Source organism: Pipistrellus hanaki, assembly GCF_964339955.1.
Source record: "Pipistrellus hanaki genome assembly, chromosome: 1".
Classification (NCBI taxonomy): domain Eukaryota; kingdom Metazoa; phylum Chordata; class Mammalia; order Chiroptera; family Vespertilionidae; genus Pipistrellus; species Pipistrellus hanaki.
The window spans coordinates 50426615-50450096 of record NC_140503.1 but is presented as its reverse complement, the minus strand read 5'-3'; the positions used below and the strand labels follow the sequence as shown (position 1 = coordinate 50450096).

Sequence of the window (23482 nt, the reverse complement as noted above, 5' to 3'; positions counted from 1 at the left end):
CTATGATGTGCACTTACCACAGGGGGAGCGCCACGCAGCCAGAAGCCGGGCTCACAGCTGATGAGCGCAGCAGCAGTGGCGGGAGCCTCTCCCGCCTCCGTGGCAGCACTGAGGATGTCTGACTGCTGGTTTAGGCCTGCTCCTGGGGGGAGCGGGCCCAAGCCATCATTCAGACATCTGCTGAGGACTCCCGTACTGTGAGTAAGCACAGGCCAGGCTGAGGGAACCTTCCCCCGCCAAGTGCATGTATTTCGTGCACCGGGCCTCTACCAAGCTAATAATAGTATAAGATATCAAGTACTGTTTTAATACCAGACACTAAACAGCCTCCCTTCTCCACAAAAAAAAAGTTAGCTCATAAGAAGACTCGAATAAGAAAGTTCTGTTCACAAGTAGAGCAAGAAGACTAACTATAGTGATGCTTGATGTAATCTAGCAGCATAACCATTGAATATTCTAGAACAGAAGGATATTCCATCAGCAGAAATTTCATGAAAGAAGTCAGTTCTATTCCAGTAGCCTTAGTAGCTGCATGCTGCTTCCCTTACATGTTTATAAGAAGATCTCAGAAACTAAAAATACAATCTAAATTTAAACTACTATTATGGTGGCTTTAATTCCTAATGACCAACAATCCAAACATGAAAAGTATATTATACTAACAAAAAAAACCACTAACTCATGAAGCATTTCATTTTGTTTACTCCTCAACTTAGGATATGTTTTATTGATTTTGAGAGAGAGAAACATCATCAACATAAGAGAGGAACATTAATCAGTTCCCTCCCATATGTGCCCCGACTGGAGATTGAATCTGTGACTTAGGTATGTGCCCTGACTAGGAATCGAACCCACAACCTTTTGGTGTGTGGGATGATGCTCCAACCAACCGAGCCACCTGGCCAGAGTCCCATGGAACATTTTAAAAAGCTTTCATTTAAATAAATTGTTAGAGCTCTGTAACTATAACCTAAATTTAAACTATTATTGTGGGATTAATTCCCAAAATCTAGCAACCGGAATATGACAATATATGCTATCACAACAAAACTAACCTATCAAACATATTAAGTCTATCTTTAAACAAATTCTTTAAAATTATTAGAACAGAAAAATAAACATCTACTTTATTAAATGTTTATGTGATCTTTAGTATAAGTTTCAAAAGAATACAATTACCTCAGATTGTGATTTAATTATTGATGAAATATAGGAAAGTAGATAGCTTATAGCCATATAGTTTGCAATTAAATGTCAAGTTGCATTCACTAAAATTGAGTTAGATTTTAAAAAAATACTGACTCAGGAACAATATATTTTAAAGTAAAAGCCTTATTACAAAATAGAATATTAAGATTAGTTATTTTACTTACCAAAATGCAGTCCACTTTAGATTGGACAGTTTTGCTGAAAGAAAAAAAAAGTTAGATTAGTAAGAATGATATGGTAATTAGTCTTCCATACTATAAAAAAAAAAAAAAAGTAAAAACTCCTTATTAAGATCAGGCATTGCATACTAAAACTGTATTTTTCACACACACACACACACACACACACACACGCGCGCGCGCGCATAATCACACGCACAAACACCAATCTATTTACTATTCACTGTACTATATTGAATCCCAAAGCATAATCAGAATGTTTTCTGAATTCACTGCTACAGACAACCTGTTGTTGTTATATAATATCACTTTAACAGATGCTCTGAATAAACAAGTTTTCAATGATATGTAAAAATGCAAATGTTGTATTATACTTAGATACAGGACACAGAGTTTACAATGAATTATAATTTTTACTGTATACCTGCTGCTTTGGACAATGATTTGTTTAGCATTTAAAAGCCATAATGGTATAATATTATCTATAATTCTAAAAACTCGTTAAAAAGTAGATACTCTCTCCCACCCTGTCTCATGTGTATACACATACACACATACATATGCACCACACACCAGGAAAGGATTCCCCAGACATAAAAGTAATAGTAAAGATTCAGATGGTAATCAATTGGAGGAAAAAATATATTTAGAAATAAATAACACAATTAAAGTCAGTATATATATTAGTAATACAAATGAAGCTAGTGTAAAGTAATTGAACAAAGTCATTTGGTTTTGTTACATAAAATAAAAATGCAATGAAAACATGCGAAAGTCTAGATACACAGTAGTTTATATAATTTTAAAAGATGCTGCAAACCAAATTATCTTCCATAAAAAGTGCCTTTGCATATAGCTATAGAGTAAATAAAAATTAGCATTAAATCCCATTTCAGTTAATGCAACCAATAACCTCAAACTTTACACCTTGAATACTGGATGCTTTGAATGACTCAAAATAAAATAATGGTTCAATACTGCAATGTTCTACTTTGGAAAATGGCATAATTAAGCTATATTGGAGTAACTTTCCCACACATGACAATTATGTGGACAAAATATAAAAGCAAACGTTAAGGTAAAAAAGAGTGACCAAAAGCAGATAGCAACTAGAGGGAATCGTTAAAAGAAAGGAAGCGGGTAAGATCTGTATTTACAAGGCTGTTGTCTGAGGGCACTCATCTGCCAGCACAGCAGTGATCGCTCAGGACTGAAGCAGAATCTGCTGTCTCGCCAGCAGAGGAGCCAGAGGACAAAGGCTTGGGCCGCCAGAGCCGCTGTAAAGTGAGACGAAATCCCAGGAAGGAAGGTGCCTCAAAATCTCTGTACAACGTAAGCCCAAATGTTTGAATAACTTCACTTAGAGAAGACTCCAAGGTTTCCAAAAAAAAGCAACAGCAGAAGGTGGAGAGGTCTGAGCTGAGCCTTCAGTTGCTGCCTATCACAGGAGAGAGAACGCTGGGAGGTTGAATCCAGCCATGTTAACTATCTACCAGAACAACAGTAACAACAAAAATAACACTCATGGGAGAAAAATAATAAAACCCAAAATCTACAATATATTTCCCACAATGTGCATTACACAAGCAACATCTATCATAATGGATAAACAAACAAACAAAAAAAAAGGGACCTAGAGTAAAAGAAAAACAAAAACAGCTCATAGAAACCAAATCCTAAATGATCTAGATGTCAGAATTAGCAGACAAGGACTTCAAATGAGGCATTATAAATATGTTCAAGTATTTAAAATAAAATAAAATAAAATATAATCATGTTAAATGTATGCATGGGAGAAATCTCAGCTGAGAAATGGAAGCTATGGGGGGAAAACAACACAAAATGGAAATCTTAGAACTAAAAAGTATATCTGAAATGAATAAAATACATTGAGTTATCTTAACAGAAAATCGGATACAGCAGAAAAAAAACTCACTAAACTAAAAATAAATCAAGACATCTTACTGAATCTAAGGAAGAGAAAGATTTTCAAAATAATAAGAAGAGCTTCGGAGATTCGTAATACAATATCAAGTGGTACTTTTGTACAACTGGAGAGGAGAGATGAGACTGAAAAATATCTGATAAATAACCAAAACTTCCCCAAATTTCATGAAATATGTAAACTTACATATCCAAAAAGCTCAGCAAATTCCAAGTAGGATCATTAAAAAGAAAATCATAGTTACATCACAGTTAAAGGAATGAAAACACAAATCTTAAGGCAGCCAGACTAAAGTGACATTATATGCAGTGAAAAGGTGAAATGAATGACAGCTAACTTCTATTTACTCAACTGATTTGCAAAAGAGGTACCAAAGCAGTTCAAGGCATAAAGAAAAATACTCTCAACAAAGGCTGATGGAATATCTAGATATATCTATAAACAGATTAATATACCTCATTCTATGGAAACTTTTGAGTTGGATCATAAAATAAACCACAGGAGCTTAAACTATAAAGTAATTAGAAGAAATCGTAGGAGAATATCATGACCTGAGACTACACAAAAGTGTCTTAGGGTACAGAAGCAATAGCATTAAAAAAAAATAAATTAGCCACCATCAAAATGAAAGTCAACTCCTATTCATCAAGGCATCAGATGAATAGGAGTTGAATATATATATATATATATATATATATATATATATATATATATATATATATATACACACACACACACACACACACACACACACACACACACACACACACACACACACATGACTAAGCAACCTTTATGACTGTTAAGACTGAACTGGTCAACAAGTCGCTATGACATGCACTGACCACCAGGGGCAGACATTCAATGCAGGAGCTGCCCCCTGGTGGTCAGTGAGTTCCCACAGCCAACTTCCCACGGCCGGCCAAACTCCACGGACCCCCTCCTCCCCCCAATTCAGCCAACCTCCCGCAGGCCCTACCCGCCCCCCCCCTCCCCACGCCCTAGAGCAACCAGCCCCAATTGGCCCAGGTGGGGACTGGGAGAGATGCCCCATCACCTACCAGGCCAAGGGACCCCACCCTTGCAGAGTTCGTGCACTGAGCCTCTAATATATCTGATAAAAGACTTATACCCAGAATATTAAATGAATTCCTACAACTGTGGATCTTAAGACGATAGCCTATCAATAAAGATGCCCGGTGGCTAACTGGGCCCGAATTTAAAAGCAGAGTCTAGTAGCCTTTTCTAAACAGAGGCCTCTCATACAAACCACACTTCAGGGAGAAGCATGCACTAAGCTGCCTGCCTTCCACACTATGTTCCTGCCATTGAGCCAGCTCTTATAAAGGAGTTCTGGAAATAGTATTTCAACCAACAGTACTGAGGCTTTCTCTGGCCAATCAGAGCTGCAAAGCTATAGTCCCATCAACATTTTCACCAACCAATCAGTGAGGCTACATTCTGACCAATCAGGACAGAGCTTTTTGGACCTGCAAGGATTTGGAGGCCTCTTTGCATGAGATGGACCAATCAGGGACCAAGGATGGGGACCTCTGTCCATATAAGTCAGCTTTCCTCTGGCACAGAGAGCACTTTCCCTTTCCATTGAAGACTACAGTTCCCCAGCTGGAGCTGAAACATAGAAGTTTAAACTCCAAAGATGTCTGGAGAGACCAGAGTGGAGAACAGCAGGCAGAGCAGAGCACAGCTGTCAAGCCGGAGAGGGGCCAATTCGCCAAGGTTGCAGGTTCAATCCCAGGTCAGGGCACATACAAGATTCAACCAATGAATGCATAAATAAATGGACCAACAAATCAATGTTTCTCTACCTCTCAAAGGCAATAAAAAATAATAGTTAAATATAAATCTATTCTATAACACACCCATTCTATTCCTATGTTTTTATGCAAAAGAAATGATTACACTGTGTGTCCCCAAAATAGATTTGTATAAGGATGTTCACATAATATTTAATCTTTAGTCCCAAACTGGAGACAATCCAACAGCAATCAATATAAAAATGGATAAAATGATATATCTATAGAATGGAATACTGGGCAATTACAAAAACCTCTGATACACAGAACATTAATGGTGTACATTATACTGAGCCAAAGACACCTCCAGAAAAAGTTCATTATGTACAATTCCATTTTTATGAAGTTCTAGAACAGGCAAAATTAATCTATGATGAAAGAAAAATTAGAAAAATGGCTGTCCTAGGATGGGGTAGGGGGTTAGCTAGGAAAGAGCACGTGTGGCCTCTGTAATATACTGCCCCATTTCCCCTTTTCAGGAAAGGACTTTGTCCTCCAGCTGCTGGAAGTGCTTTCAGCAGAATGCCCTCAGCTGTCAGCCCCTCTGGGGACTGCCTCTGCTGAAGAAAACTTCACTCCGTAAGGTCACATCTTCGTCCAAAGACAGCCCACATCCAGTGGCTGATCAACCACGTTTCAAAGGCACAGCTCTGTGTCCCAAATGGGGCAGCTCTGAGGGGGTCAGTCCGGCTTCAGAACTCTCCAGCATTGCAGCTTAACTTTCTCTCTGCTTTTTTCCTGTCCATTCCTTCCACAGATGTGAATCTCAAGAGCATTCCCTAACAAAGTGGGTAAGGTATCTGGACTAGCATTACCTGGGACTAGTTAGACAGGCAAATTTGTGAGCCTCAACCAAGACCTACTGAATCAGAAAACATAAGCCCTATCCATGTGCAAAGAGCTGCTTATTAGCTTGTTGTGCCTCTCTCTTAAATACATTAGATGGGTATCCAATTAAGACAGAGTATTCTTTTTAAAAGGGGGCATGAAATCCCTTCTTTGAAGAGAAAAAAAAAAGGTAAATCCTCACAAAAGTAAAACACAAAAACTGTGTGTGTGTGTGATGTCTTAGAAATTAAAACTATTGGGCTAGCTATTTTGTTTGCCCTTCCAAATCCACTTCCCACCCTTTGATAATGCTAATCATTCATCTTCTAAATCAGTTCAAGCTTTTATTTATCAAGTCAGATCACCCCAATATTATAAAATAAACCTCAATCTTATGAAAAAGGAGAAAACACACCAATAAGGAGAGCACGGAACAATGAAAGGAAGAGAGATAAATCAAATTACAGAATAAAGTTGGAGGAAACCATTTTTAATAAGTGGACCTAAACAAGACAGTAAATTTAGGAAGCATGTGTTTAAAAACAACAACAAAAATCAAACCAAACAGAAAATACCATTTAGTTTCATTTACCTCACAGAAACACTACACAAAAATACCATGTAATATTTCCCCTTTTTCAGAGTTAAACATGATACAATTAAATAAAGTCTTGAGCCAAACATACATACATAGTATATAATACATTGTAAGTAACAGCATGCCTAAAAGAACACTACAGAACCTATCTCCCTGTTTCAACAAATTGTTTATAAATTATCTGTTTATCACAGATAATATAATTCTAAGACATCCCACCCATCCCTTCCAGTACCAGGCTTGGCCTCCATCCAAAAGTTCAATGCTATTTCCACATTCATTTGGTGTCCTCAAGTCTGGATTCAGAGTGACTCATAATCCCCATATACAGGGTGTCCCCCCAAAAATGTATACACACTTTAAATGATTATAAAGTCAGTGTTTATTAACATAAAGCTCATTTTCAAAATTTAACAGAGTGTACAGAAATGAGTAATTTCTGTTGTCAGTGCCTGTTTTTAAACTGATGACCGTTCTGGTCCAGGCACCACTGATAATGTGAAGTGATAGAATCGCAAACATCAAGAATCACTCACTCAGTATTTGTGTGCTCTCAATTTGTGGACAGTTGCCAGTTTTGTGCTGTAAACTTTATCTTTTTGGTCCCCATAAAAGAAAAAGTCTAATGGCACTTTAGGATAATTTTCTCCGTTCAAAACTTAGTCTGGCTTCACCCATTATTTCAAATCAGTTAAACCTGAAAAGGAGTGAAAATTAAGTGAGTTATTAGCTGTTAAAGTGTGTATACATTTTTTGGGATTCCCTGTATTTGATTCAAAGTTATTGTACTGCAGAAATAGAGATCTGTGACACTAGATAGTAGACTTCACCCACAAAAAATATCTGAGGTAGGGAAGGTACAATGCAATTTATCAAATGTAAAAAGCTCTTACATTCTAGCCTTACCAGGAAAAATCAAACTCTCCTATAAATAAAATTTACTGACTTCAGATCCTTTTTGTATACTAAAACATATTTCTATCTTAAATTCATCTGTAACAAATGTGACACGTTCACTTTTAGTTTGCTGAAATGAGAACAAAATTGCACAGTTGTGAAAAATAACTATAGCAATGGTGACTAATTCTATAAAGACTACAAAGGGTAGCCAAAAAAAAAAACAAAAAAAAAAAACAAAAAAAACTATAAAAAAGAAAAGAGGATAGCCAGAACACTATAAAAAAGAAACTACCCCGAATCCCCCATCTGGACATTTTGATTCGTTATTTAGTCTGTTGTCTTAAAAATAATTCACATCTGCCCTGGCTGGTGCGGCTCAGTTGGTTGGAGCACCCTCCTATGCACCAAAAGGTAGTGGGTTTGATTCCGGGTCAGGGCACACACCCAGATTTCAGGTTCAATCCCTGGTCAGGGCACATGCAGGAGGCAACGGATCAATGTTTCTTTCACATTCTTGTCTTTCTCTCTCTCCCGCTTCCTCTCTCGCTAAAAGTAAATAAAATCCTCCTCTATAATAAAAGCCTAAAAGCCGAAACCGGTTTGGCTCAGTGGTAGAGCGTTGGTCTGCGGACTGAAAAGGTCCCGGGTTCAATTCCGGTCTAAGGGCATGTACCTTGGTTGCGGGCACATCTCCCGTAGGGGATGTGCAGGAGGCAGCTGGTCGATGTTTCTCTCTCATCGACGTTTCTAGCTCTCTATCTCTCTCTCTTCCTCTCTGTAAAAAATAAATAAAATAAAAAAATCAATAAAATATATTTTAAAAAAAAATAAAAGCCTAATACACAAATTGTCCCCTGGGGCAGTTGTTCGACCACTGGCTATGAAGTGCGCTGATCACCGGGGGCTGGCACAGAACATGGCGGGCGTCAGTGACACGAGTGCTGGGAATGGGTGGCAGTGGAGGCGCTGCTGGCCCCCATGGGCCACAACCGGGCAGGACCACAGTGGGATGGTAGAGCAGGTGCGCAGGCGGCGCCAGGGCAAGGCAGGTATAAGCGGGGGCCTCATTGCCCACTGATCGCCCAGCAGATGGTGACCAGCAGTGGCGGTGGGGGACGGGGCCACCACCTGGCTCCTAGGAGCTGGGAGAGCCGAGTGGGAGGCCCGATCCTGACGCATTGCCCTGCAGATGGCAACCAGCGGAAGCAGTGGGGGATGGGGCTGCTGCCCGGCTCCCAGACACTGAGGGAGCCAGGCAGGGGGTCCGGCACAGATGGACTGCTCCCCGAGGCAGGATGGTGGAGAGGTGAGGGGGTGGCGCCAGGCCAAGGCAGGCTGTCGGGTAGGGCTGCAAGGCTGGGGTGCAAGCTGGGGCCCAATCTTTGCATGCCACCCTGAGGGATCCCACCCATGCATGAATTCCATGTACCAGGCCTCTAGTAAACAATAAAAAAAAAAATTAAATTTTAATAAAAATTTTTTAAAATTTAAAAAATCTATAGATTAAGAGATATTAACCAATAGCAATATATGAGTACTGATTCAAACAAACTGTAAAGATAACAAAAAATGAGACAGAAATATGAGCACTGACTGTATGCTTGCTAATATTAAGGAATTCCTATCATAACTATTTACATATGAAATTATATGATGTCTGGGATTTCCTTCAAAATAATCAGTGGTGGTTATATATGGGGTTATATATAAATAATATTAGCTAAAAGACTGGCTGATGAAGCTGAAGAATATGGACATGAGGGTTCACTGTATTTTCTCCCCTTTTGTATACAATTAAAATTTTTCAAAATTAAAAGCTGAGAAAGGAAAAAAAAAAGCTGAGAAGGGGGAGGAGGGGTTCCTTAGCAGTTCCTTTTCAAAAGAAAAGCACATCAAGCGTCTGAACTGCAAAAGAAACCATCAAAATAACAAGAGAGCCCACTACATGGGAGATATTTACCAACGACACATCTGATAAGGGGTTAATCTCCAAAACGTATGGGGGGGGGCCTTTTTTAGAAACCCAGCACCACCACCAGCAGCTGCAGAGTCGCGGACCTCCACATCCAAAGGAACGCTGATCGCGGCAGCTAAGTGCACTCCCCCTCCCCAACCACAAACCCGGTTTGCGGTCCGCCCCCCCCCCTCCCCTCGCCTCTGCTGGTGCCACATAAAACCCTGGATTGCCGGCATTCCCGGACTGGCTCCTGAGCCAGACCCTGGTGAGCGTGCGGGTGTCTGTGAGCTCGCGCCCGCCCCCCCCCCCACCCCCCTCGCCTCCACTTGTGCCTGGATTGGCGCGTCCCTGCGTTCCCGGACCCCGCCCGCCGCCCGGAACCAGGGTTCGCCGCCCGCCGCCCGCCGCCCGCCGCCCGCCGCCCGCCGCCCGCCGCCCGGACACCGCATTCACTGTTCGCAGCCCGCCGCCCGCCGCCCGCCGCCCGGACACCCGTGTTCGCAGACCGCCGCCGGGACGCCCGGGTTCGCAGACCGCCGCCGGGACGCCCGCGTTCGCTGTTCGCCGCCCGCCCCCCGCCGCCTGGAGGCCCGCGTTCGCCGCCCAGAACCAGGGTTCGCCGCCCGCCGCCCGCCTCCCGCCGCCTGGAGGCCCGCGTTCGCCGCCCAGAACCAGGGTTCGCCGCCCGCCGCCGCCTGGACCCCCGGTTCACCCTCCCCCGTCTGACCCCCGTGATCATCGCCCCCCGCCCGGACCCCCGCGATCGTCTTTTTGTTAGCCGAATTAACCGAATTATATACTACGAATGAGCTGAATAAGGAACAATTTATAAGGTACATAGCTATTCTTTTGGTCCATTTAGCCATTTTGCATAAAATTGAATAATACGACAAGTACTGATCCGTCCGGTCTACGCCTTTCATGTATGGGTTGTAACTGATCAGAGCATTTGGCTTTATAATTTTTTGTCTTGTCCTTCTATCGATGTTTTGACTCTCCCTCATCTCAGCAGAGTGAATGCTGGATATGAGAAATACTGTCTTTTTTGATTGCCAGACTTGCAGCAAACTATCCTTTTTCCTTCTGAAAGTTGTTTCACCATTTTTCAATGAAACCGTTTTTAGACAATCCGGAAATCCTCTATTTTTCCGTATGGTACCGCAAATTCTGATTCTTTTTTCCAAGAGTATCTCGCTGTTTTGAACACTATTGTAATAATTATCCATGTATACATGGTGCCATAAATCTGTATAAGGAGATAACAATGTTTGAATTGTTTCGATTAATCTCTTTCCTTCACCGCAATAAATTTCGAAATTGCATATGTAGCCAGTATTGCTTCGCATACCATACGCACCAGAATCCCATATTTTATAATTTTTCCTGCATTATAATCTTCCCTTCCACGGTACTATGCCTTCATCTAAAGACAACTGCTGAATAGGCTTGTAAACTTCTTTGACTTTGGGAAGAAAGAAATCCAATAATGGTCTGACTTTGCAAAGTCTATCTGAGTTGTCTTGCGCATTTTCGTTGTTGTTGAAATGCCAGGCCCTCCATATTTGACGGAATCTGTCTCTACTCATCGTTTTTGGAAAAAACTGTGTCTCCATCCAGGGTTCCGTGCTCCAATAATCATCTCTTTGGTCCTTACGTACCTGTCCCATAAGTATTATTAGGTCTAGTAATAATTAATGTCGTTTTCTAATACTTTTTTAAATCGAATTTATTTAAACAATACAACAAAATTTAATCAACAATATAGTTGCCGTTGTTTTCTACTACTTGTGCCTAACGCTCAGGAAGCATTTTAATCCCTCTGTTGTAAAATTCTTGTGATTTTGATGCAAAAAATTTGGTCATTGCATTTTTGAGGCATTCTTCATTAAATTTTTTTTCCAAGAAGAAAGTTTTGCAAAGAACGAAACAAATGGTAATCGGAAGGGGCAATATCAGGAGAATATGCAGGTTGAGGGAGAACTTCCCATTCCAACTGGCGCAGTTTTTCAGCAGTGATTCTTGCAGTATGCGGTCGTGCGTTATCGTGGTGAAGAATTACGCCCTTCCGATTAATCAGCGCGGGTTCTTTTTCAATTAAAGCTTGGGCTAACCTTTCCAATTGGGCACTATACACTGCACTTGTAATGGTTTGGTTAGATGGTAAAAGTTCATAATGAAGAATTCCTTTAAAATTCCACCAAACACACAACATCACTTTTTTCGCATGCAAGTCAGGTTTTGGCGTGGGCTGCGGAGCCTCATTTTTGTCCAACCATTGAGGCAGCCTTTTCAAAGTAACATACAGCACCCATTCTTCACCTCCGGTAACAATTTGCTCTAAAAACGGCAAACGGTTTTGACGAGAGAGGAGCGAACTGCAAATTGTGACTCTTTGATTATGGTTGTTGTCGGTCAACTCATGAGGAACCCATTTTCCAAACTTTTGGACTTTGCCAAGTGCACGCAATTGATTGGAAATTGTTTTTTGTGAACAATTTAAAGTCGTCGCAAGCTCTTATTGGGTAATTTGAGGATTTTGCACCAAAAGAGCTTGAAGAGCTTCTTGATCAAAATTGGACACACGGCCTCGACCACTCTTGTCATCTAACGGAAAATTTCCCTCGCGAAATTTCTCAAACCAACGCTGGCATTTTCTGGCGCTAACTGCATCTTGACCAAGAGCACTACAGATGTTTTTTGCAGCCTCACTTGCTTTTCTTCCTAATTGGAACTCGTAAAGCATGCAGTGCCGAATATGCTCTTCATCTGCCATCTTCTTAGCCCTAGTTTTGCAACAAAAACCAAACCAAACACAAACTTTTTCAAGCAAAACTTGTTAATTGCACTTCACACGTTCTGTAGATACCACGTGTTTGAAGGTTATGTCAATACAAGTCAACGCCAAGCAAGATTTTAAACGAATGTTTTAAAACGACATTATTACTAGACCCGATACAAGCCCCAAAAACTTCTTCATTTCTTTCACAGTGATATCTTTCCACTTACCGCTATTTATTTTTATGGCTATTTTTTTTTGTTCGGGCCCAAATTTATTGTATCAGCAGGTAGACGCATAGGGTACCACTGACAATAGATAATGCATAGTCCGTCACCCTTTTGGCGCCCTTGTTTACAAGTTTCCCGCGCCCCACCACTTAGTGGAACAAAACAAGTTAACTCGTCTCCTGCGCTTTGGTATAAAAAACGATATGACGAGTTCACTCGTTTCCCGCAAAAATGTGTTAAAACGCTAAAGGAAAACATGGGAAGACAAAAAAGCAATCAACAAAGGAAAGGGAAAGAGAAATCACCAGAAAGGGAGTTAAATGAATTCGAAGTTTGCAGTCTATCAGAGACAGAATTCAGAGTAATGGTTATAAAGATGTTTAAACAGCTAGAGGATAAATGCACACAACTCAATAACAATTACACACAACTCAATGAGAATTACAAGGAGCTGAATGAGAATGTCACCAACATGAAAAAATACCAAGAGGAGATGAAGAACGATATAGCTGCAATAAAAAACACAATGGAAGGCTTAAAAAGTAGGATAGAAGAGGCTGAGGATTGCATCAGTGAAGTAGAAGACAAGGTAGAAAAAAACACATAAATGCAGCAGCTACTGGAAAGAAGACTTAAAAAGCAAGAGGAGAGCCTAAGGGAGCTATGGGACAACTCAAAACGAAACAACATTAGAATAATAGGGATACAAGAAGGAGAAGAAGAAAAGCAAGAAAATCTCCTGGAAGAAATAATGACAAAAAACTTCCCTGATATTGGCAAGAAAAAAACTATCCAAGTCCAAGAAGTACAGAGTCCCAAACAAACTGAATCCCAAAAGACTGACACCAAGACATATCATAATTAAATTGACAAACACCAATGACAAAGCAAGAATCTTAAAGGCTGCAAGAGAGAGACAGAAAGTTACATACAAGGGATCTCCTATTAGACTAGCAGCTGATTTCTCAACAGAAACACACCAGGCCAGAAGGGAATAGAATGAAATATACAAAGTGATGCAAAACAAGGGACTGAATCCAAGAATACTATACCCAGCAAGGCTATCATTCAAAATTGATGGTGGGATCAGAAGCTTCACAGACAAAAAAGGGCTAGGAGAATTCATCACAACCAAGCCAGTAATGCCAGAAATGCTAAAGGGACTGCTGTAAAAAGAAGAAAGAGAAAGGCAAAGAGAAACACAAACACTAAGGGTAAATATGACAACAAACAGGTACTTATCAATTGTAACATTAAATGTAAATGGATTAAATGAACCAGTAAAAAGACATAGGGTAGCTGATTGGATAAGAAAACAAAACATATAGGGAACACATACAACTTAACAAAAGGGAGCTAAACAATCCAATTTAAAAATGGGCAAAGGCCCTAAATATACACTTCTCCAAAATGGACATACAGAAAGCCAAGAGGCAAATGAAAAAAATGCTCAAAGTTACTAATCATCCAAGAGATGCAAAACAAAATGACAATGAGATATCACCTCACCCCTCTCAGAATGGCTACCATCAACAAATCAACCAACCACAAGTGTTGGCAAGGATGTGTAGAAAAGGGAACCCTCATATGCTGCTGGTGGAAATGCAGACTGGTGCAGCCACTGTGGAAAACAGTATGGAGTTTCCTCAAAAATTAAAAATGGAACTGCCATTTGACCCAATCATCCCACTTCCAGGACTATACCCTAAGAAATCTGAAACACACATCAGAAAGAATATACACACCTCTATGTTCACAGAGCACAATTCACCATAATAGCTAAGATTTGAAAACAGCCTAAGTGCCCATCAGCAGATGAATGGATAAAAAAAACTATGTTATATTTACACAATGGAATACTACACAGCAATGAAAAAGAAAGAACTCTTATCATTTGCAACAACAGGGATGGACCTGGACAGTATTATGCTGAATGAAATAAGGCAGTCAGAGAAAGTTAAGTATCACATGCTCTCACTCATATGTAGAATCTAACGAACCAAATAAACTGATGATCAAAAACAGACCCAGCCAGAGTCAAAGAAGCATAAACAGACTGTTGAACCTCAGAGGGAAGGGAGGGGACGGTGGGTAGGAAGAGATCAACCAATGAACTTGCAGGATATAGGCATGACCCATGGACACAGACCATGGGGTAGTGAGAGCCCGGGGTGGGAGGGGGGAGGACAGAAGCGGACTGGAAGAGGTTACTGGGGGTTTGGGGGAGCGGGGAGAACCAATGTAATGCTTTCAACAATAAAGATTTTTTAAAAAGAAGAAAAGCAAAGCACATCAACCATGTAGGTCCTACAGTTTGAGACCTAAAAAACTCATGTTAATTAAAAATATGACGAACAGTTTTATATAAAAAACTAAGAATTATGGATTCACCAACTATAACCAATGTCTACTGAGTTACGGATAATCGTGTTTTCTGAACAGCCACTGATTGTTGGTTGCTCCAAATGATGAATCTTGCCATTAAAATTTGCTATAAAAGGACTGTGAAAAATCTGTACTTTAGGGAAACAGGGTATTAAACAAATTTTGCTCTTCTCTGGTCTCAATCTACTTGCCCCTTTTTTTCAATGCAAACAGATTTTCAGGTTGATAATAAAAATCCAGAACCAATAAGATTCAAATGTACAAATATTATAAAGGCATTTTTCTCATACAAACTTTTGAACGTTAAAAAGAACCCTTCAAATTTATCGAAATTTATCTAGTAAGAAACACTATGGTAAATACAGCAAACAAAACAAAACAAAACAAAACAAAACCCACACATTGTTTATTAAAAAAAAGAATTCTAATTTTGCCACTACCCTAAGCCTGAAATGTTTTCTTCTTCAGGTATATGACATCTGCTCCAAAGTTTTTGTGAAAATTAAATAAGATAGTTTCTATAATGGCCATATGGCAATTACGAGCAAGTAATAGATTCTTAGTAAATGTTAAATAAAAATAAATCTAGTCTTAGCCTTTCATATACAGTAAGGAAACTGAGAATCAAAAGGTTAAATGACTTATTCAAGATCATACATGGATTTTTATTTGGCCCCATTGTCTACCACTTCTACTATTCTACCTGATTTAATTAAGGGGGAAAAATTGTGCTCTGGTCTCATTATTTTGGAACTTCCTTCTCCAACAAAGCATTAGGTATTCCAGTAAGTGAGCAAGATAAAGGTTTTGGCTGGTTTCCAAGTCTTACACTCTTTGCTGGGCTTCAATGCCCTCTAGTGCTAATCCGAAGAGGCAGCCTCAGGTTCCTAACACAGGTATATTTATCTGGTGACAGAACAGGTAACAATGCCCCAAAAAATAAAGAGATGAAAAATGAGGCAGGTGCATGTACATAGAGACCCATCTATAACGATGACTCTTTTCTTTGGAAGATGAGATTTTGAGGTTTTACTTTCTTTTCATACTTTAAAAAAACATTTTACACCTTTTATTTGTTGTGTTTGAATTTTTATAATAAATATATGAAACTTTTAAAAACAAACTAAAACACAGAGCAGGAGAGAATCACGTGGCCAGCCCAGTAAGGAAAATTACTCTTCTTCCCCTACTGCAGAGTTTCAGAAAAAGAATTACACAGGCATGCAGCTTAGTATCTCAAGTACGTTATGAGAAAGTTGGGTCAGAGATAAGGCAGATCTTTATTTTTTAAATATATTTTTATTGACTTCAGAGAGGAAAGGAGAGGGAGGGAGAGAGAGAAACATCATGATGAGAATCATTGATTGGCTGCCTCCCGTACACTCCCCACTGGCATGTGCCCTTGACCGGAATCAAACCTGGGACTCTTTGGTCCACAGGCTGATGCTCTATCCACTGAGCCAAATCAGCTGGGGCATAAGGCAGATCTTTAAATTAGAAAACAAAGCACGGGAATAAAGGTAATTGACCTATTTTCTTTGGATGTACCTTATGTGCCACCAATATACTTGCAACAATATGCTGTCTGTAAACTGAAAAGCATTCAACCAAACTATGTGTTTATTATCAGACACTTTACTGAGATCCTCCTAAAGGAAGAAAACCAAAGACGGAATGGCTACAGAGGACCAAAGTTAAAATGAAATTTCCTCTAAGATGTCAGACTCAGGCAATGATGCTTGATATGCAGATTAGAAATTATGCTAATGTCTCATGCAAACTGCAACAAGAATAATTCAAAGTTGTCCTGGCTGGTGTGCTCAGTGGTTAGAATGTCAGCTCACACACCAAAGAGTTACAGGTTCGATCCCTAGCCCCAAAGGTGCATTCAGAGACACCAATTAATTTGTCTCTCTCAACATGTCTGTTTCTTTTTTTTCTCTCCTCCCCTCCCTCCCTCTCTAAAAATCAGTGGAGGGAAATGTCCTCCAGTGAGGATTAATAATAATAAAAAAGAATAATTTGAAGTTGAAATGACCCGTGTATACTGCCTTTACTCTTGAGACATGACTTACTACTTTTTCCTAGATTTTATTTGGACAGTATAGGGAAGGTTCAATATCCTGATAGCTATTCCAAAAAAACCAAAGCCGCCAAATTTGATGTCCTATTGTCCTCCATTTAATCCCAAGAATCATATGACTTTTGTCATAATATAAGGAAAAACATAGTTAATATTGAAATTCTCTCCCCAAAGCACTAAAAGAAACAAAAGCAGGGAGCCTGATCTAAAAACATTCCAATCTATAGAGCAGAAGGTTATCTAAGGAGTTCAAAGATTACTCAAGGTTTAAAAGATGCTTTAAAGAGGAAGATAACAAAATTGATATATTTTAAAGATAGAAGAGTTGCCAGACTGGCATGGCTCAGGGGTTGAGCGTTGACCTATGAATCAAGAGATCACAGTTTGATTCCCAGTCCAGGCAAATGCCCAGTTGCAGGCTCGACACCCATTGTAGGGCATCTGTGCAGGAGGCAACCGATCAATGATTCTTTCTCTCTCCCTCTCCTTTCCTCTCTGAAATCAATAAAATAATATTTTTTAAAAGATAGAAGAATTATCAAGGGAAATAGGTAAAATAATTTATTAATGACATAGCATGAAAGGTCTAGATTTCCCATATTTCTTCCTATGTCTAAAGTATAATTCCACATAGGAAGGTCTGGTAATAATCTCTTCTTGGGATACTTCAAAGACACTACAGGAATAAAGGATCATTTAATCTTAGGCCGAAAGTTTCATAACAAAAACAGAGATCTTTCCTGGGAAAGCTAGCTTTACAAAAACCTAAATAATGAGGTTCTGTCTCCAACAACTGTCAGTTTATGGGAATAGTGTCTATAGTCACACTCTCCAACAAAAATATAATTTAAGACACACACGTAATCTTATATTATCTAGTAGTCACATTAAGTAGTAAAAAACAATGAAATTAATTGCAATATAATGTTATTAATACATGAAAACATTACCACTTCACTATGTAATCAATGTAACAACAATGAAATATTTTAGATCCTTTTTTCATACTAAGACTTTGAAATCAGTATGTATTTTATACTTAACCACACATCTTGGTATGTTTAGCCACAGCCACAAGGAGCTAGTGGCTGGGGTACTGACAATGTAGGTCTATGGCACAGTATATCCCATGGGCTAAACTTAAAAGAATGTAAGAAAGTTTGATAACTTAGAGGCAAGCATACAGAGATGAAACAGGTTATCAGTTATTAATTATCAATAATTATAGGACTTATTCCTTAAAAATAGGACCTACTCCTTAAAAAGTATATCAAACTGTCCATCTGTTGGGTAGACTGCTTTCCATCATAATACATGCTGAGTAAGTGCTTCCTAGATTTTACTAAAACAGTAAAGTGATCAGTATCTTGGTATCTCCCTTCCCTCCACACACAAGAAGTCAGAGCGAATATTCTAGTGTCCTTCACTTAAAGCCAAGAATCGCAGGCAAAGATGATAAAGCATTTATATGTTGTAGTCAGTAAGGGATTATATCGTAACACAGGCAGAAGACAGCTGTCAAGCATAAAGTGTATGAAAATGCTGGAAGCCACCCATCTGGAACAAAGAACGGCAAAGTTAGACGCATACATCAGTGACTACAGCTCATTTAGTGAGGCCTGTTCCTCCCAATAGAAATAGGTATCCCATGGGAAAAGTAGCTGATATTAAAGTAAATTTAGGAATCGTGGAGTTAAATAAAATTAAACATATTCTAGGTTCCCCATCACTACAGAACTATTTCTAGACCTTAATTCATGGGACTATCATGGGACTCTTCATTTTAGGGCGGGTTAGAAAAAGGTTTATAGTATGCAGCATTTTCCAATTAATTTAATACAGAAACTGTTTTCACAAATCATCTTGAACTAGTATCCCAAGTTGGAAAATAATGATCTAGAAGCACAGGTAGGACTACTCCCATAAGCCCAGGGAAAATCAATGCTTTACTGGTAAGGACTTTAAGAATAAATATTGCTGGGCTAGCTTTGAGGGTCTAGTTCCTAACATTCTAACACAAATTCTAAGGACTAACTGATCAGGAACCCCCTTTTAATTTGGTCAAATATAAAAGGCCTATCAAGCTATAATATTCACCCTATTCCTGCATTCAAATAATTATGGCTATAAAATAAAAAATAAATTTAATTAAAATCATATTAAAAACATCTCATTTGGCCCTATGCTCCTATAAACTAAAAAAGAAATTTTATAGAATCAAATGGAGTGGTTAAATTGATTATAAAACTGCTACAGTTGAAACTAGGCATGTTTACAAACTTGGTGAACTTCACAGCACAAAGTTAAATAAGTAACCAAGCAACGAGAATTATTAATGTACACAGAAACATCTAAAACAGTCATGGTCCAGAACAAAAAGAGTCAAAAAACTTATAAGGTAAGTTACTGTTTAACTTATCAATTAAAACAGTATGAGTAAAAGGAGTTATATTCCCAAAAGAGGTAGATTTTTCTAAAGTTTGTGGAGGGTAAAACAAAGAAAACACACCAAAAGGTATTCTGTGATCTTTCCAAATCGCTAATCTGGACAAACGCTCCCCCTGCATGAACTAAGTAGAGAAAACATAAAATGAAGTTGATACTTAACAAAGTATTCAGGATAGATAGTTATAACTGCCAGTAGTAGGATACATTTAATTTTTGTCAGTCTGGCAGGCATGAAAAGGCTGTCTCAATTTGTCTTCCCCTGAGCACTAACAATCCAAGTTCAAGTGCTGCTTTATTATTTACTATTACCCTGTTTCCTTTTTATGAAATGCCTGATTATGCTTTTCCCCCAAATTTTTGCCTGTTTCTCTTTCTTAGTAATCTTAAGAATTTAAGATTTAAAATATATAAAGATGTGTAAAGAATTTAAGGTTACTTAGATTCTTTACACATCTTTATATATTTTAAATACTAACCTTTCAGTTGTGCTGCAACTATCTCCTCTTAGTTTGTGACTTATCCTTTCATTTTCATTATGTTGAAAAAATTAAGAACACTTTAGAATTAAATATAAATGCCCAGAAATGCTAAAAAAATTCTGCCACATGTTTAAGAACTAACTCCAATTGTGCACAATCTTTCCCAGAAAACAAGTGAGAAAACCTCCCACTTCATGTTATGAAGCTGACATCTTCACGGCATTGGCAGAGTGATAGACACCTAGGTCAGTGGATCAGAAAAGAGCACCAGGTCTATTGAATTTTGACAAAGGTGCAAAAGCAATTTCACAGAGGAAAGATAGATCTTCAACAAATGGACGTCCATAGATTAAAAAATGAGATACCACCTTGAGTCAGCAGAAAGGCTATCATCAAAAAACAAAACAAAACAAAAAAACAACGAAAACAGCCCTGGCTGGCTTGGCTCAGTGGATAGAGCATCTACCTGCAGCCTGAAGAATTGCAGGTTTGATTCCAGTCAAGGGCACATGCCTGAATGTGCAGAAGGCACCGATCAATGGTTCTCTCTCATCATTAATATTTCCATCTCTCCCTTCCTCTCTGAAATTAATAAAAATTTATTTTAAAAACAAAACAAAACAAAAACAATGAAACAGGTGTTGGTAAGTATATGGAAAAATTAGAATCCTGTGCCACTGACACTGTAATCATAACTGTAATTAGTCTCAGCATTTGGTATTGTTAAGTTTTTAAACTCTGCTCTTCTTTGTTTAAGAGCATTTGGCTATTCTAGGCCATTTTCTCTTCCACAAAAAGCTTAAAATTCCATTGTGTGGTGTACTGAAAAACACTATTTCAATTAAAACTACACTGACTCTGTAGACCTCCTTAAGAAATTTAAAAGTATTTATGGTAGTCTTTATTTCAATGAACTTGTATATTTCTCCATTTATTTAGATTTAAATTATTTTAAGTATTTCAATAAGGTCCTAAAATCTTCTAAAAACAGACTCGCACATCTCTATTTAATAAGATTTGTTTACAAGTCCTGGCCTGGCTCAGTTGGTTAGAGCGTCACCCTAATACATCAAAGTTGTGGGCTCCATCTCCAGGCAGGGCACATTCAAAAAGCAACCAATAAATACATAAATAAGTGAAACAACAAATTAATGTTTCTCTTCTCCTAAATCAACAAATTACATTTTACATAAAATTATCATTGTATATACAAATGCAAAAGACTGTTACCAGCTTATCTTAATTTCAGTAATTTTTCTGCAGAATAAGTTTACCACAGCTATTATATTAGCCTACAATAATTATTCCTTTTACTTATTTTATTTTTTCCCTTACTTCTGATATGTTAAGAACTTTGTAAAATGTGGATATAGTAATAAAAAGCATCCCCATTTTGGTTCTAACTTTAAAAGGGTGTCTTATAAGTCTTTTTCACTAATAGGTATGTATCCTTTGTCAAATTAAGTAAGTTCTATTCCTAGCTTTCCAAGAGTTTTATCATAAACAGATATTGAATGTTATTAAAGTTCTTTTCCTGCATCAATTCAGATAATCAACAATTTTTCATTTTTCACCTGTTAAAGTGGAAAATTCTATGAATAAATTTTCTAATGGATTAACCTTGAACTCAATAATAAACTCAAGCTAGCTAAGATTTATTATACCTTTTTTATACATTTGTCTCCAATTTTCTATTTATTTTATTTTTATTTTTTTACTTTTTGTTCCTACGTTTGAGTTGGATAGAATTAAAGGTCATTTTTATATTCTATCTGTTTGGGTGCCAAGATTATAATAGCTTCATAAAATGTGGTGTATATATTAGTTATTGCTGTATAATAAATTACCTAAAAACTTAGTGGTTTAAACAAACAAATGTTTGTTATCTAACCGTTTCTGTGTGTCAATACTTGGGAGTGGCTTAGTGGGAGGGTTCTGCCTCAGTGGGTTTCTCATGAGGTTTCAGTAAGGATGTCAGCAGGGCATGCAGTATCTACTTCAGGGTGGCCTATTCACAGGCTGTTCCTCATCCATAGGTCTCATGATAAATGAGGTTTCCCCAGGAATGATTCCACAATATTATGTTGTTCAGAATTCACATTTTTCCTAATTATCTCAAGAATGCCTTAAAGAGCTTTTATCCCAGAACAGATCAAATCCAGATTCATGCATTGTAAGTGGCTCCTGTATCTTTTGTCTAGAACAGTCCTTCTACCTTCTCCTCCTGTTATTTACTTTGCAAAGAGCCCAGCACAGATGAGTTCAGAATGTTACATACTCTGGATTTGTGTGGTTGCTTCCTCTTGACGGCACAAGTGATTGATCCACAAACTATTTTAAAACAAATACTTTATTTTTCACACCAAACATTTAAAACTATGTGTCAATGTCCATATTTCCATGTAACTTGACTACCAGTTAGGATGTCTGAGTACACATTAACTGAACTGCAAGACGTGAAATTTATTTGATAATTTTAATTTGACACAAATATAATGATATGCATAATTGGTTTTTTTGTGGCAAAGTATTTAGGCATGAATGCTAAATAGCTCGTGTAAATGACGTGATCAATATTCTTTTACTCAGCCAAACCAATTTGTCATTGTTTTTCCTTCGTCTTTACTATTTCTCCAGCAATGAGCCAGCACCAATGTCTATTACAACACATTTTGTGCACTCGGGGTGGGGGATGTCCCTCAGCCCAGTCTACACCCTCTCACAGTCCGGGAGCCCTTGGGAGATGTCCAACTGAGGGCTTAGCACTGCTGCGGAGGCAGGAGGCTCCCATCACCATCGCTGTGCTCACCAGGCATGAGCCTGGCTCAGGGCTTCTGGCTGAGTGGCACTCCCCCTGTGGGAGCACATGACCACCAGGAGGCAGCTCCTGCATTGAGTATCTACCCCCTGGTGGTCAGTGTGCGTCATAGTGACTAGTCATTCTGCTGTTTGGTTAATTTGCATATTAGCCTTCTGTTATATAGGATGAGCAAAAGCACAGAGTTTAATCCTCAGATTCAATTATTCACATATTAAAAAGGTCAAATTCCTTGTTCCTGTCTTCTTCCCTTACGACTGAGATTTAAACTAATCTTTCCCTATACCTTCTCTAAAAGAGGAGCCCTAAAACAATGAGTCCTTCAACAATTCACTGACTTATGACTATTGTCCACATCATTAGTCTCCTAGGTCTTCAATCAAAAACAGAAGCAGCCTAGTGCCTCTAAGCTGTGAATAGCCCATTTGGAAAACCACAGCTGGGGAATATACTGCTAGGCTTATGAATATACTGCTTAGGAGACTTGAGAAAACACAGTAAGCTTGGTTTATAGATCTGTAGTATATAAAAGGAAGGAGGGACTACAAAGTAAAGTACAGTTATTCTCCATTTGGGAAGGAATTAGAGACCCAAGTTTTATAGTATGTGCAATGAACAACAAGAAGGCTCTAATAATAGAGCCATCTAAAAGAGACAAACCAAAAAATATACACTGAGTGGCCAGATTATGATGTTATGATGATCTCTGAATGCATAATAATCTGGCCACTCAGTGTGTGTGTGTGTGTGTGTGTGTGTGTGTGTGTGCGCGCGCGCACGCACGCGTGTGTGTATTTTAGAGGCCCAGTACATGAATTTGTGCATGGGTG

General features: G+C 38.7%; 1 protein-coding gene across 1 annotated transcript in view; it reads right to left on the bottom strand.

Annotated features, from left to right (window-relative positions):
- The window catches only part of RFX7 (regulatory factor X7), an 88772-nt gene that overhangs the window by 42154 nt on the left and 23136 nt on the right, over positions 1-23482 (bottom strand). Inside the window, exon 3 of the mRNA XM_084875336.1 lies at positions 1374-1407. Within this exon, the coding sequence (XP_084731462.1) occupies positions 1374-1407 (34 nt within the window). The remainder of the gene's footprint in view (positions 1-1373; positions 1408-23482) is intronic.